General features: G+C 38.1%; 1 protein-coding gene across 1 annotated transcript in view; it reads left to right on the top strand.

The window, feature by feature from the left end:
• RSAD2 (radical S-adenosyl methionine domain containing 2) overlaps positions 1 to 4,278 on the top strand; it is a 25,066-nt gene extending 20,788 nt beyond the window's left edge. The window contains exons 4-5 of the mRNA XM_006895736.1: positions 2,347 to 2,379; positions 4,114 to 4,278. Coding sequence (XP_006895798.1) covers positions 2,347 to 2,379; positions 4,114 to 4,278 — 198 coding nt within the window. The remainder of the gene's footprint in view (positions 1 to 2,346; positions 2,380 to 4,113) is intronic.
• Positions 4,279 to 13,224: the final 8,946 nt, after the last annotated feature.

Genomic DNA, 13,224 nt, shown 5'->3' with positions numbered 1-13,224 from the left:
AGTTGTATATTGTATAAAAACAGTTGTATATTGTATAAAACTGTTACTGTAGAATGAGTACAAGGATCCAGGAGGGGTAAGAAAGGCTAGGAGCAGAGGGATGTGGATGTAAAGGAGAAAGGGGGGATTAATCGTTGGGTTGTACAATTTCACGGGTGCGGATGCGGGAAATTGAAAGAATTTGTTCAAATTTGTATTTGAATTTTGTAAATAAACTAGTAGGGGGAAAAAGAAATAGTTGGAATTTAAAAGTTAATGTTTTGTACAACCAGCACATGAAAATTCTTGAATGGAAGATTGTAATCTTTAAGAAAAGCAGAGAAGAGCAAATCATCCCATCTATACACCATTTTAATTGAGTTTTTTTAAATCTTTACTATATATTAGTAATGAGGAATCACCTAATTTACATTACTGTTGTTGATTGCCTTTGAGTCACGCTCAACTCATAGCAACCCTATGAACAAAAGACCTGAAGTTCTCTACAACCATCGACATTTACTGAAGTTCAGAGTTTCTGGAGGCATGTTGTTTAAGAAGTGGATTAATGCATATTCAAAGAAAATACGAGAAATTACAAGGATTATTATTATTTATTGAGTACTTCTCTACATCTGGAACTGTTAGTCTTTTTACACACCTAATTTTCACCAATACTTTATGATCCAAGTTTTATTATCTTCATTATTATTATCTGTTAGCTGGCTTATATCAGAAGCAGCATCAACTAACAAAGCAAAACCAGAATTTTATGACCCCTCCAAAGCCAATGCCCTTCCACCAGCTGATATAATTAAATTTTTAGAGTAAGAAAATCACCTGGAAATCATATTGAAATGTCGATTTTGATTCAGCATGTCAGAAGTGGGGCCTGAGAGTCTGCCTTTTTAACAAATACCCAGATGATTCTATTAAGAGCCCATCCTTTAAACAGCATAGCTAGAGAGTTCCGGTGGCTTCTTACTGTTGTGTGCCTTCGAGTAGGAACCAAGTCATCATTCACCCTCCAGCAGGTTATCAGAGGCAGTTAATCCCATAGGAAGAGATTGCCCAGGTAAGAAGTTCTGCTATCCATCAGCTGCTCTGCAGAAAAAAGATAAGGCTCTCCTGTGAGATTTACAGCCTCTGAAAACCCACTTGAGAGTTAGCTGTGAGTTTGTTTTGACCCAAGGGCACAAAACAACCAGCATAAATGTGTACAAGTGTCAGCAAACTATGAACTGAGAGACAAATTTGCCCTCCTTCCTATTTTACACAATTTGAAAGCTAAGCATGATTTATAAAATTATCAAAGAAGAAATATTTTATAACCAAATAAAATTTATGAGATGCAGTTTTCAGTGTCCATTAGTAAAGTTTTTGTACTTTACAGCTATCCCATTCTATTGCATGTGGTCTATGGTAACTTTTGGGCTACAACTGCAGACATGAATAATTGGGGGGGGGGGCGGTGAAGACCTGACTCTATAGATTGTAAAGCTAAAAATAGTTACTATTTAACTCTTTACCAAAAGTTTGCTTACTCTTGCTCTATACCTATAGAAGGCATAATTCCTTACAAGTAATGCTATTGCTGTTGTACTTTCTGTTAGGAACCAGTAAGTAGAGCCCCTGACTTTTGGCAACCCCTTGTGTTAAGAATAGAATTGCACCATAGGTCAAGTTTGTCAAAGATGGAGATGTTGGCTTAGGCTATGGTAAGATTCAGAGCTATTGTTCATGGGGTCATCATGAGTCGTAGCTCAACGGCACATAACAACAATCTCAATGAATTAAAATGCTCCTCTGCTCTGCAGCTCCTCATATGGCTAACACAGAACCGGGCAGTCTTTCATTCAGCTTGGCTTGGTTTGCATACTTCAGGGGTGACTCAAAAGAGCAAACAGCAACAGCACTAGTAATTAATAAATAAAAAAGAACATCTATCTATATGGTAGACACAATCCTCATGAATATTGAATGATAAAGGAAGGAACTCTCTGACAGCCTGAGAAATAAGGAAATTACGAACCTAGCCTTTTCATAGTCACAGAAACTGTCAAAGTTAAGATTCTCATATTGAATCCTTTCATCATGGAGGAGTTCAGACCAGCTCTAATTAGTTAAAATATGACTGGAGAGACATGAACCTTTGGAGATTATCTGTTAGGTGGTGATGACAGACTGACAGGTAATGCACCTTACAAGGCATATAATAATAGATATCAAAACAAATGTTGAATCCCAAAATAATAAAACTATACAAATAAATAAGTGAAAATCCATAAATGCTAAAAATGGACAATTTAGTTTACATGGCCAAAATTGCCCTTGTAACTAAATTTGTATATAATTTCTTCTTTACAGATGAAAGATTCCTACCTTATTCTGGATGAATATGTGAGTATTGTTAATGAATTATAAAATGACTATTTAAAACATAATTAAACAGCAATGGCAGAGTTGAATAATAATGAGTAAAACCATCTAAAACATGCTTGTCCTTAACAAGTATTCTTTGTTTGTTTTTGTCAATGATGAGTATTAATTATATGAAACACTATATTCAATAGGATAATATGTGAACTATGAACATTGACAATTCTTTTGAACCTGGGTGTCTGTATATGCTGATACTATTGGTATCCTAACCTCCATTGTCTTTTGTGTGGCCATGTTGTTGTTGTTTTTATTGTGTGACCATCGAGTCAGAACCAATCTATAGGTGACCCTCCAGTGAGTTTTCAGAGGCAATAAGTTACATGGAAGGAAATTGCCCATCTTTCTCCCATAGACCAGCTGGTGAATTAGAACTGTGTACCTTTCATTTGGCAGAATAATTCCTTAGCATTAAGCCACAAGAGCTCCCTTATATGCCTATAAATCCATGGATATTACAGTGAACCCAACATGACTCACAGACTCCTCTGTTAAGCGCTTTTGGGCATGAAGTTCTTCTGTCTCATTACTTTTAGAGAGATATCTATCACATATCAATTGATTTGACATCATCTCACGGCTGCTACTATAGAAAGCCAAGATTTTCTATTTGCAAATGTTAAGGATCTATTTCTTTTTATTGACATTTATTATACAAGAAAGCACATGGTACATTTTAGAAGGAAATGTTAATCTGCTGTGCCTATTTCTCCTTATTGCAATATATATTGTTGTTATTGTGACAGATACATACTAACAGATCCCGTAAACTATTTCCCTTCCTGAGTAAAAGCTGCTAGACAATTATTTTGAGGCATCGTTTCATGATTTGATGTTGTAACACATGGTTGGTATTTCAGTCAGTCGTTCCTGCTAGTTTGGGTGGGAACTGAAAGTACTTCCGGCCTCTCCCACAGGCTGTAGCCCCCTTCACACAGCACTTCTTCGCAAAATATTGGTTTCTTCACAAAATACAGACTCCTGTTGCCCTCCTTTTCTTGCCAGCTTCTTGCTTAACCTTGATTTCTTCTTTCAAAGGAAGATTTCTTGTATTTTAGCAATAGCATCTTATCTACAATTTCCCAAACAAATCATGCTTATTCCAGGTTTCTGTTGTGGGTTTGTTTTTTTTTTTTCAATATATGTGTTGTTCTTTCTTACTTGGAAATGTCAATATATAATGCAGATGTCAACTTTTAAGGAATCTTCTGCTGATTATCACCTTCCTCACATAGGGCATGCATGCTCTTTGTAACTCATGCATGTTTAACATGCACTTAACTGATTTGATGAGTTTATGTTTGCTCTTATTGATGAGACTCTCCTGGCCTAGTGTGTAAGGAGCTGCACAGCTAACCCAAGTTCAAGTGGTTTGAATCCACCAACTGCTCAAAGGAAGAAAGACAGGCAATCTCCTCCCATGCAATTTACAGTTTCTGAAAGCCTGCTGATAGGTCAGTATGAATTGGTTCTGACATAACAGCAATAACTTTTCCTTAGAGTATGAATTGGTTCATCAGGGAAATGGTATCCAAGAAACTTAGTATCCTCAGGAAAGTATTTATCCCACAGTTCTCAGTGAATTTTGGTAAAACAATTCGAACACTAGAAACAATTTCAGATTAAGACTTTAAAGTGGAGATAATTGGATTCATTATATCAAAATAACCAAATGTCTGTCATAACTTTTCCTAGATGCGCTTTCTGAACTGCAGAAAAGGGCGGAAGGATCCTTCCAAGTCCATCCTGGATGTCGGAGTAGAAGCAGCCATCAAATTCAGTGGATTTGATGAGAAAATGTTCTTAAAGCGAGGAGGAAAATATGTATGGAGCAAAGCAGATTTGAAGCTGGACTGGTGACGCTGGAAATGAAAGAAGCCTCCCACTCCTCTGTAGGAAACCTCCAATGCAGCAGTCATCAACAGAAATGCTATGTAGTAGATTTTCTCAGGGGTCAGAACTCTGATTTTCTGTTGCACTGAACATCTCAGTATCTATGGCAGCTGAACACATAAATGACTTGAGTAATATATTATTGCAAACCATACACAGAAAGAAAGCGAAACACGAGGAAATGAATTCTGAAAAAGAGGGAAGGCTGAGGCAGAAGTCCTCTCACAGCGTGGGACTTTGAAGAGGCCCGTTTCTTAGTCTCCCTATGGTTTTTATTTAGTTTCAGCCAATCATCCTAAAAAAAGTTTAATCTCCGGAGATTATATTTTCCTTAAATTTAAGTGTTCCCAACACAACAATGGGTAAGCTTAATCTTTAAACTAAGACCAAAGTTCAGACACGGCATCCCCTCTGGTGGGAGGCTGGGCAGAATTCTCTGTTTGCAGAGGGTGCTCAGTCCTGTCTGGACTCTGATCTCAGCTGTGGCCTGACTGTCACTATGCCGGGGAATCCACAGTATATGTCCATAGGTTATTTATAAATGTTAGTTTTATTTAATTACTTAACTAAGTTACTGCTATGGGAGGGGAAAAAATCCAGTTCTAAAGCTTGAATTATTTGAAGATGAAGGATAGATAATAATAGCAACAATAAAAATTATATAAGTTATTTATTTTCTAGTTCAATGGAATAAGCTTATACAACATTCTTAAAGTTAGACTTTAACTTTAACTTAGACTTTTGGGTTTGCTTTTTGTTTGTTTGGATTTTTTAGCAAAGTTCATTGTAGCTCCAGTGTTTTAATATGAAGCTACTGTTTCCCCTTTTATTCTTTTGACAATCATTTCTTTTCTAGTGAATATTATGGAGAGGTCAGTTTTCACATCTAGGATACTTGCAAAAACTCCCCTCTACTTGTTTTCTCTGGTTGTAACATTCTTTTTTTTTCCTCTTCTGTCTTTATACTATTGCTATATTTGACATTTAACCCAGATGTTTTGTTATAGGTCACAGGTGTGCACAACAGTGATAATCTTTACAATTCAGAAAGAAATACAAACTTGTGCAGGAAAAGATGCTTGGACATGCTCTCTGTCTGCAGGACTATTCAAAGATGCTGATTATCTGTGTCATTCCCCTTTCTCTTCAAAGATTCTTACAAAACCATCTTTCACATTCCATATTGAAGATGACATGTGGTCAAATCCTTGGACTGTTGTGTGAATCAATTATTCAAGCCACATGATTCTGTCAAAATCGTATGAGTAGATGGCTGGCACCATGATTCATAAATAATATCGTGAATGAATTGGCTTGTACTGCTGTAAAAAAAGCAATAGATAAGTAGAAAAGAATCCATAGAAAGTGTGGATTAATGTAACTATATTGTATGTAAATTAATCCATGACATAATTTCAAGTTTCTCAATTAACCCTGAATCAATTGAAACAAAATATAATGTAGGTCAATGTGAAAAGAGCCAGTACCTTCTTTTTTAGCACCAAGAGGAAATGCCACTGGAACAGGGTCAGGGGGAATAAATTCAATTAAGGTTGAGAAATCGCATGCAGTTTGTTTGTGTAATTCGGTATCTCACTGTCTGAGAATAATTGTTTCCTATCATTGTTTTTAAAAATTAAAATAATAGAATTATTTTTTAATTTTTTAATATCTTTATATTTTTTAATTTTTTAAACAATAAAACAGCCAATTTTAATTAAGCTGCAATTCTGGTTTTCATCGCTAGGTGGCACTTTAAAGTTACTTGACTCATTGTGCTATGCAGAAATTTTGCTTCATAAACTTCTGTCAGAAAGAGTGGTATTTTCAAGGCTTTATGTTTTTGAAAATTTTTCGTTTTGCTACTCTTTCCACAGAAAGGATATTATTATATTATTATTACCTCAATTCTTAAGTCACTCTAATGAAAGTGTTCACGACTCATGTAAAATAGAATAGGATGTATCTTTAATGTTACATTATCTTTTTAAGAAGATTTTAAAAAATGCAATAGAAAGAATTGTATATTAACTTTGTTATTGTTATGAACCATCAAGTTGGAGGCAATAAAGGAAGATTGTCCATCTTTCTCCAGCCAAGCTGCTGGTGGATTCAAACCACAGGACTTCATTCATGGTGGCAGCGAAGCTCCTGACCCTCAGTCCACCAGAGCGCCCTTCATGAACTTCAATAGGCTCTAATGAACTTCATATAGTCAACATGAAATGCATTAAAATAATAATGCTGCTTTATAAAAATGAATAGATGTTGCTACTCCGTGTAATGCAATGGCAGAAATAACAGCAAAGGAAGATCACTTAGGACAGCAGTGAGTACATTGTCAGAGTACTCAGTAGGTACTTGGTCAATGTTATTTAAAACCAAACCCAAATCTAAAATTCAAAGCCTGCGACTTGGAGTGAATCTGTCTCTTCACAGTGGAATACTGCAAGTTTTTCCTTTAAAAATAAATGTAAAACAAAAACCAGAAAAAAACTTTAACTTGGAAATAAGCTATTTTTAATATATTTCTCAGCTCTTTCCTTCCCACCCATCTTGCCAATCTTGATATGGCCTTGCTCTTTAAGATATCCACATTTCTGTTTTTCTCAAGGAAAGATGGCATTAGGAATTCTAACATTAACTTTCATTTACATACGTTTCACTTTATTTCTGTATTAATTATGAGTGTTAGGTTTACAAAATATTTTTTTTTTCTTCAGAAAACAGGGTATTTCTAACAAAGTCATCTCACTTCCAGTGTTAAGGGGATGTGTTTTGTTGTACTTCTATTAATTGCTTAAAGATTAGTCAATACAAACTTCATAATCACATGAGTGGAGTTTTGAATCAAGAAGCCAAGAAATATCAAGTATTACTAACAATGTATTGGTTTAAAACATACTAATTGTCTCTATGTGAAAGAGTCCATATATTGTCTCTCTATCTGGAATTCACAGCCTCGTGCTGTGGCAAAGCAGTGAGTAGTAGCCCTACTACTATTAATATAACTCTGTAGGCAGCAATTTTGGAAGGAGGAGTGGCATCCACTTTGATAATAGCTTGCCTCTGGAAACCCTATGAACCTGGAGAGAGGATGAAAGGCACCCAAGTGTTGAGGACTCTCCTTTATAGGGTCGCTATGAGTCGCCTGCAACTCGACAGCATTTAACGACACAACAACAACAGGCAGTAATTTGTTCAGTATGCTCCCTGCCTATTTACAGGAATGTTCATTGATTTGTTTGATAAAGAAGTGATGCAATACAGTTTTAAGACTTTGTATCAAGTGTATATATATGCAGTCTAATTTTCTAAGGGAAACATAATATCTTTCTGTGTCTAATGTAACAGATTGTGACATATTAGCAAATTTTTGTACAATGTTTCTAAATAATACAACATAATAAAATCTTTCCTTGGTGTATATCTAAAATAATTGTTTAGTTTTACAAACTGCCATCACTAAAAGCAAGGACACTTTAAATTAGTAATGTTCTCCATAATTAGTAAGTACACAAACAACCCAATCACCAATATGATTGAAGAGGAATGCGGCACAAATGGAAATAAAATACTGTTTTATTCTGAAATGAAAGGTAACATCTTGATAATTCAATACTGATTTCCTCGAAAGAAGTCATTCCTAGAATGCAGAAGTGTGTCAGGATAGCACCCAGTCCTTGTAAGGATGAGTAGGTGCAGCGTTCCGAAACTAACCTAGTCTGAAGTCTAAGCCAGGGCTGACAAGCTAGGGATGAGTTAGACCAGCACTTCAGGCAGTTCCTATGAAGCTGAAGTATCCTAATTCTGGCATTTCTGTGGCCTTGGCTATGGTCAGAGAGGGGTTTCCTGGTTATGGAATAACAATACAGCAACAGTTTCATATTCCAACTCTGAAGCCTATGGGAATACCCCCCCACAAAAAAAAAAACAAAACACAAAAACTATAGGTAAATAGTTCACAGTAAATGTGGTAACAAGTTCCTAACTAACCATGATGCTTAATATTGCAGTCTAGATTCTTGTCTTCAAAAGAGAAAGAATTAGACTTAGAGACTCTAGTTAATTAAAGAGAAAAATCACCTTTATTGGGCCACACTGACCAGTGGGCCTGCTGCAGTCACTAAGCTGTTCACGAAGCAGAGGCCATGGTGGTTTGTGGTTTTGGACAAACCAAATGTTGAAGAGACGAAGTATCAGTTAAGTAGTGGGACTCAGTTTATTCTTTATTTGGAACTTGAGGGGTCTGTGACCTTAGACCTTCTGTTGTTGCATTAGCAGGGAGCTCCTCAAGCTGGAACCAATGCGGAGGATTCTGGGATGCTTGCTGTAACGGACTCCCCAGAAAAGACCACCGAGCCAATTAGCTGAATTAAAGTTTATTTCGAGTTCGAACCCGGGCTCCCAAGTGCTGACACAGTAGTATCCACCCAAGAGCCCAGAGCTGGCGCAAGCTTCTACCTTTTATACCTTTGTTACTTCTTTGTCTAACTATACATTCTATGATTGGCTATGTACAACAGTTAGAGTACTAGTTTGCTTTTAATTCGTTAGCTATAGCGCAGGGAAGCAGTTTGAAAACTTGTCTGAATCTGATTGGTTACTTCAAATATAGGGAAGTTTGTTACCCTTATGCCCTTATAAGGAAGTAGAAGCCTATTTCAGCAGAAGGAGGCAAGATTTGGCAGTTGACTAACAGGGTGTGGTTTACTGCAGGTGGGGGTTGTTTGCTAGGAACTACTCAAACGGGTTGGGTGGGGGTAGCTGCACTTTTCCAGAAACTGAGTTCCTGAGGCTTTGGCTCTTACACTTGCCACCGCTTATCATGGAATAATATTCAGGCCTTTTGCTCATAGGGTCGCTATGAGTTGTGTTTGACTCGACGGCAATCAGCAACAACAACATACATGCACTGTGTGGCAAGGTCCCTGCTTCATTTCTGCCTAGTAGGAAATGGCTTTACTTTCTGTTTGGAAAGGTCAGCGCTTGGGCATGAGTACTGTTTCTGCGCATGTTCAGGAGCTAATTCTGACTGGTTTCGCTTCAAACCTTGTTTTCAGAAACTTATGGAGAATAATGTATTATGGCAAAAGGGAAGTCTACCCCACCTGAAACAATTACCGGAGAGCAGTGTAAGACAATTAGAAGATATTGGAAAGGGCTAGCGGTGAAGAACCTAGAGCAGGAATATTTATTAGTGTTATGTATTTTCAAGTCAGTATCAACTCATACTTGGACCAAGAGGCAGTAGTCAGAACAGAGCAGGGTAACACTGCATGGTTCAAAATTGGGAAGGGTGTACGCCAGGGACGTGTCCTGTCTCCATACCTTTTCAACCTGTATGCAGAACAGATTATCCAAGACGCTGGGCTCTATGAGGAGAAGCGTGGTGTTAGGATTGGTGGACGATCTATCAACAATCTGCGTTATGCAGATGACACAGCCTTGCTCGCTGAAACTGAGGAGGACCTCATGCACTTACTGCAGAGGGTCAAGGACTGCAGCCTTCAATATGGACTGAGGCTCAATGTCAAGAAGACAAAAATTCTCACCACTGAACCAACCGGTAGCATCAGGATGGATGGCGAAGAGATTGAGATTGTTCACAGCTTCCGTTTGCTCGGCTCCAAGGTCAACACTCTTGGCACCAGTAGCCAGGAAATAAAAAAAAAACCGTATTGCGATGGGAAAGTCTGCGGTTAGGGACCTCTCCAAAATACTCAAGAGCAACAGTGTCTCTCTGGAGACTAAGGTCCGCCTGATACAGGCCATGGTTTTTGCAATCACTTGTTAAGCATCAGAGGGTTGGACAATGACTAGGGAGGATAGAAGGAGAATTGTCGCCTTTGAGCTGTGGTGCTGGAGAAGAGTATTGAATGTACCATGGACTGCCAAGAAAACAAACAGATTCATCTTAGGATTAAACCAGGCTGCTCCTTGGAGGCAAGGGTTCTGGGGCTTCATCTGACATACTTTGGACATGTTGTAAGGAGAGACAGGTCTTTAGAGAGGGACATCATGCTGGGTAGGGTGGAGGGACAGCGCAGGAGGGGAAGACCCTCTATGAGGTTGGATTGATTTGGTGACTGGGGCACTCGGGATGGGTGTGTCAGAGGCAATGAGATTGGCACAGGATAGAGCACAGTTTAGGGCTGTTGTACATAGGGTTTCTATGAGTCACAAACGACTCGACGGCACATTACAACATCAACTCATAACTGACCCTCCAGTGAGTTTTCAGGGGCTAGAAATCAGAAGGTTAACCATCTTTCTCCTGCAGAGCAGCATGTCTTTTAACTTGCAGTACAAATCTTTACCCAATAGGCCACCAGAGTATAGGTTTCTGCAAAGGGCTGTAGGGAAGTTATACTGCTGGTGGCATCTCTTTGCTGGTCCTAATCCACCAGTGGCCGCGTGGGAGAAAAATGGAAAATCTCCTCTCATGCAATTTGTAGTCTCCAAAAACCCACTGGTTGATCAGCTACCAGTCAGTTTCATCTCCAGGAAATGAGTGAGTGATATATGCTACCAGCCAAGAGCTCCTAACCTGTCTTTGTCATGAGGACTTCAAAAGATTAAATTGATAGACAATGAACTCTGCATTGGGACACATGAAGGGAAGAACTGTCTGAAAGGAATACATGATTAGGCATTATATGTATGACAGCAATCCAGAGCAAGAGAATCATTGCAAAATGGATTCAGGGAGATGGAAAGCAGGGGGAGGGAATAAGATGTGCAAGAATGAATGAATGAATGGATGGATGGATGGATGGATGGATGGATGGATGGATGGATGAATGAATGAATAAATGAATGAATGATAAACCTCAACCTTTCTGTTAACTTTCATTAAAATAATGGAAAAAAATTAAAAAGATTAAGCAGGGAAACAAGGCAGGCTACAAAGCGGGACCGATAGAGGATCCTGCAATTCTGGGTTGATCCATCAAGAGAGGAGCAGGTGTCTGGTAGAACAGTGTTCCATGGAAGTATGTTCCGAGCATCCCAATTTCTAGCTGTCCATTCATCACTGATTCAATAAATGAGTCAGGCTGGCCTGCAATCTGAAGCCAAGAACACACAATAGAGTGCATTTTCTGTTGCCTTCCTGCTGTCCCTCAGACCCATTTTCCCTAATTCTTGGAAGAAAGGGCTCTACATTCCTGACTCCAGTATCCACCTCATGTTCTGCTGTTTGAACTGCATGCCTTGGTACACTGGTCCTTTATATACAAACAACTTTCCATTACACATAACTTTACACTTGATCTCTGATTATAAACACTCCCTCACAAAGGATTTTGCCCACCCCCTTTTACATCCTTTATGATAACAAACAGAACTTCTTTCTAAGAAACAAATATCAGACACAAAACTTTAAAGATGATAAAAGAGACACAAGAGGCAGCATGAGGCCTCAGTAATGCCACCATTACTGAGATACTAAGAAACCAAATTTAGATGAAAAATTCAATTAAAACCCACTGCTGACAACAAGTCCTATCTTGGATGGGGGGGCAGGGTGGAGAAGACAAAGACATTACATTGGCCACATTCTTAGAATAAGTATAAAAATATTAACTCAGATACCATTACAATTGATTCAAGAGATAAATTGTTATTGCTGTTGTTAAGTACTGTCAAGTTCACTACCACTCATAGCACATGTGAAAAACAGATCTGAACCTTGACCTGTCCTGCACCATCCCACCATCTCTGTCATGCTGAAGCCCATTGCTACAGTCACCATGTCAATCCATCTCCTTGAGAGACTTCCTCTCTTTCTTTGATCCTCAACCTTTACCAGCATGATGTCTTTTCCCAAGAACTGGCCTCTTTGGTCAGGCTAAAATGTAATATATTGTTACAGTCAGAATTGGGTAATTCAGTTAAAATAAGAAGATTCTAGGTGGAAAAACATGTTTGATTATATACCTATGGATAAAGAAGGCCTAAAAACTCATGATGGGGGCTGATAGAAGTCAAAGTCCAAACTGGCTAAGACTAGACCCTACCTAATCAAAACCAGGGAACCAATAACATTGACCAGAGTGCCTCAAAATCCTCATGTAAGTTATAAAGGCTGTCCTCAAAGAAAACTGGTTAGTGCGTCAGGCATATGAATGACATCCATCAAGAACAACAGACCAGAATAAGAACCATCTTTCACACTATTGCAGAACCTTCTGCAACATGATCCCCTTGGTCCAAACTCAAGCCCAGAAGTAAGTCCAAATGAAGTGAACCTGCTGTGTTAACCCACAATACACACAGCATAATGTCTTTCTCCATTTTTTTACTTTTGAAAAAATGACCCATATCTCTCACTGGGATGTGTATTTTCTAAAACTGTCTGTACTTTCACTTTTACTCCTCTTTCTTTACCTTTCCTCTCAGGTATATGCTTTAAAAAGGGTGTGGCCCACACTGGAATGATTTCAAGCAGGAGTAACAACCTAAGAAGGTCAGGGCCATCCCTGACCAGGGAATTAATCCATGGTTGATCTTCCACTTGCGGGGAAATTCTTTGTCCAGGCAAGAAAGACTTAAGCCAAGGCATTCACTTCACAGTAACAGTACTAATATGAGCTACTTTTGTTCATGTTTTTCTAGTCAATGCAAAATTTGTCTGGGGTTTCAATGCAACTGAATTCATAGTATATAATTTGTATTTTCCATATGATATCTTCTATTGGTTTTTAAGCATAATTAGAATCCTTACACCATAATGAGGACAGTGAATTCTTAACTATTCTCATTTATGGGTGAAAAGAGGTTTGATGGCCTCCAGAAAATGATGGCGAGTTAAAAAAAATATTTTATTTTTGAGTTGTTTACATATTTGTGTCTGAAGTGAAATCTTTCCCATGTTCTGGGAATTCATTTTTTTATGGAAAAAAGAAGAAA

Source organism: Elephantulus edwardii, unplaced genomic scaffold (genome assembly GCF_000299155.1).
Source record: "Elephantulus edwardii isolate Elephantulus edwardi_28Jun2011 unplaced genomic scaffold, EleEdw1.0 scaffold00175, whole genome shotgun sequence".
Classification (NCBI taxonomy): Eukaryota; Metazoa; Chordata; class Mammalia; order Macroscelidea; family Macroscelididae; genus Elephantulus; species Elephantulus edwardii.
This window is presented reverse-complemented; position numbering and strand designations above follow the sequence as displayed.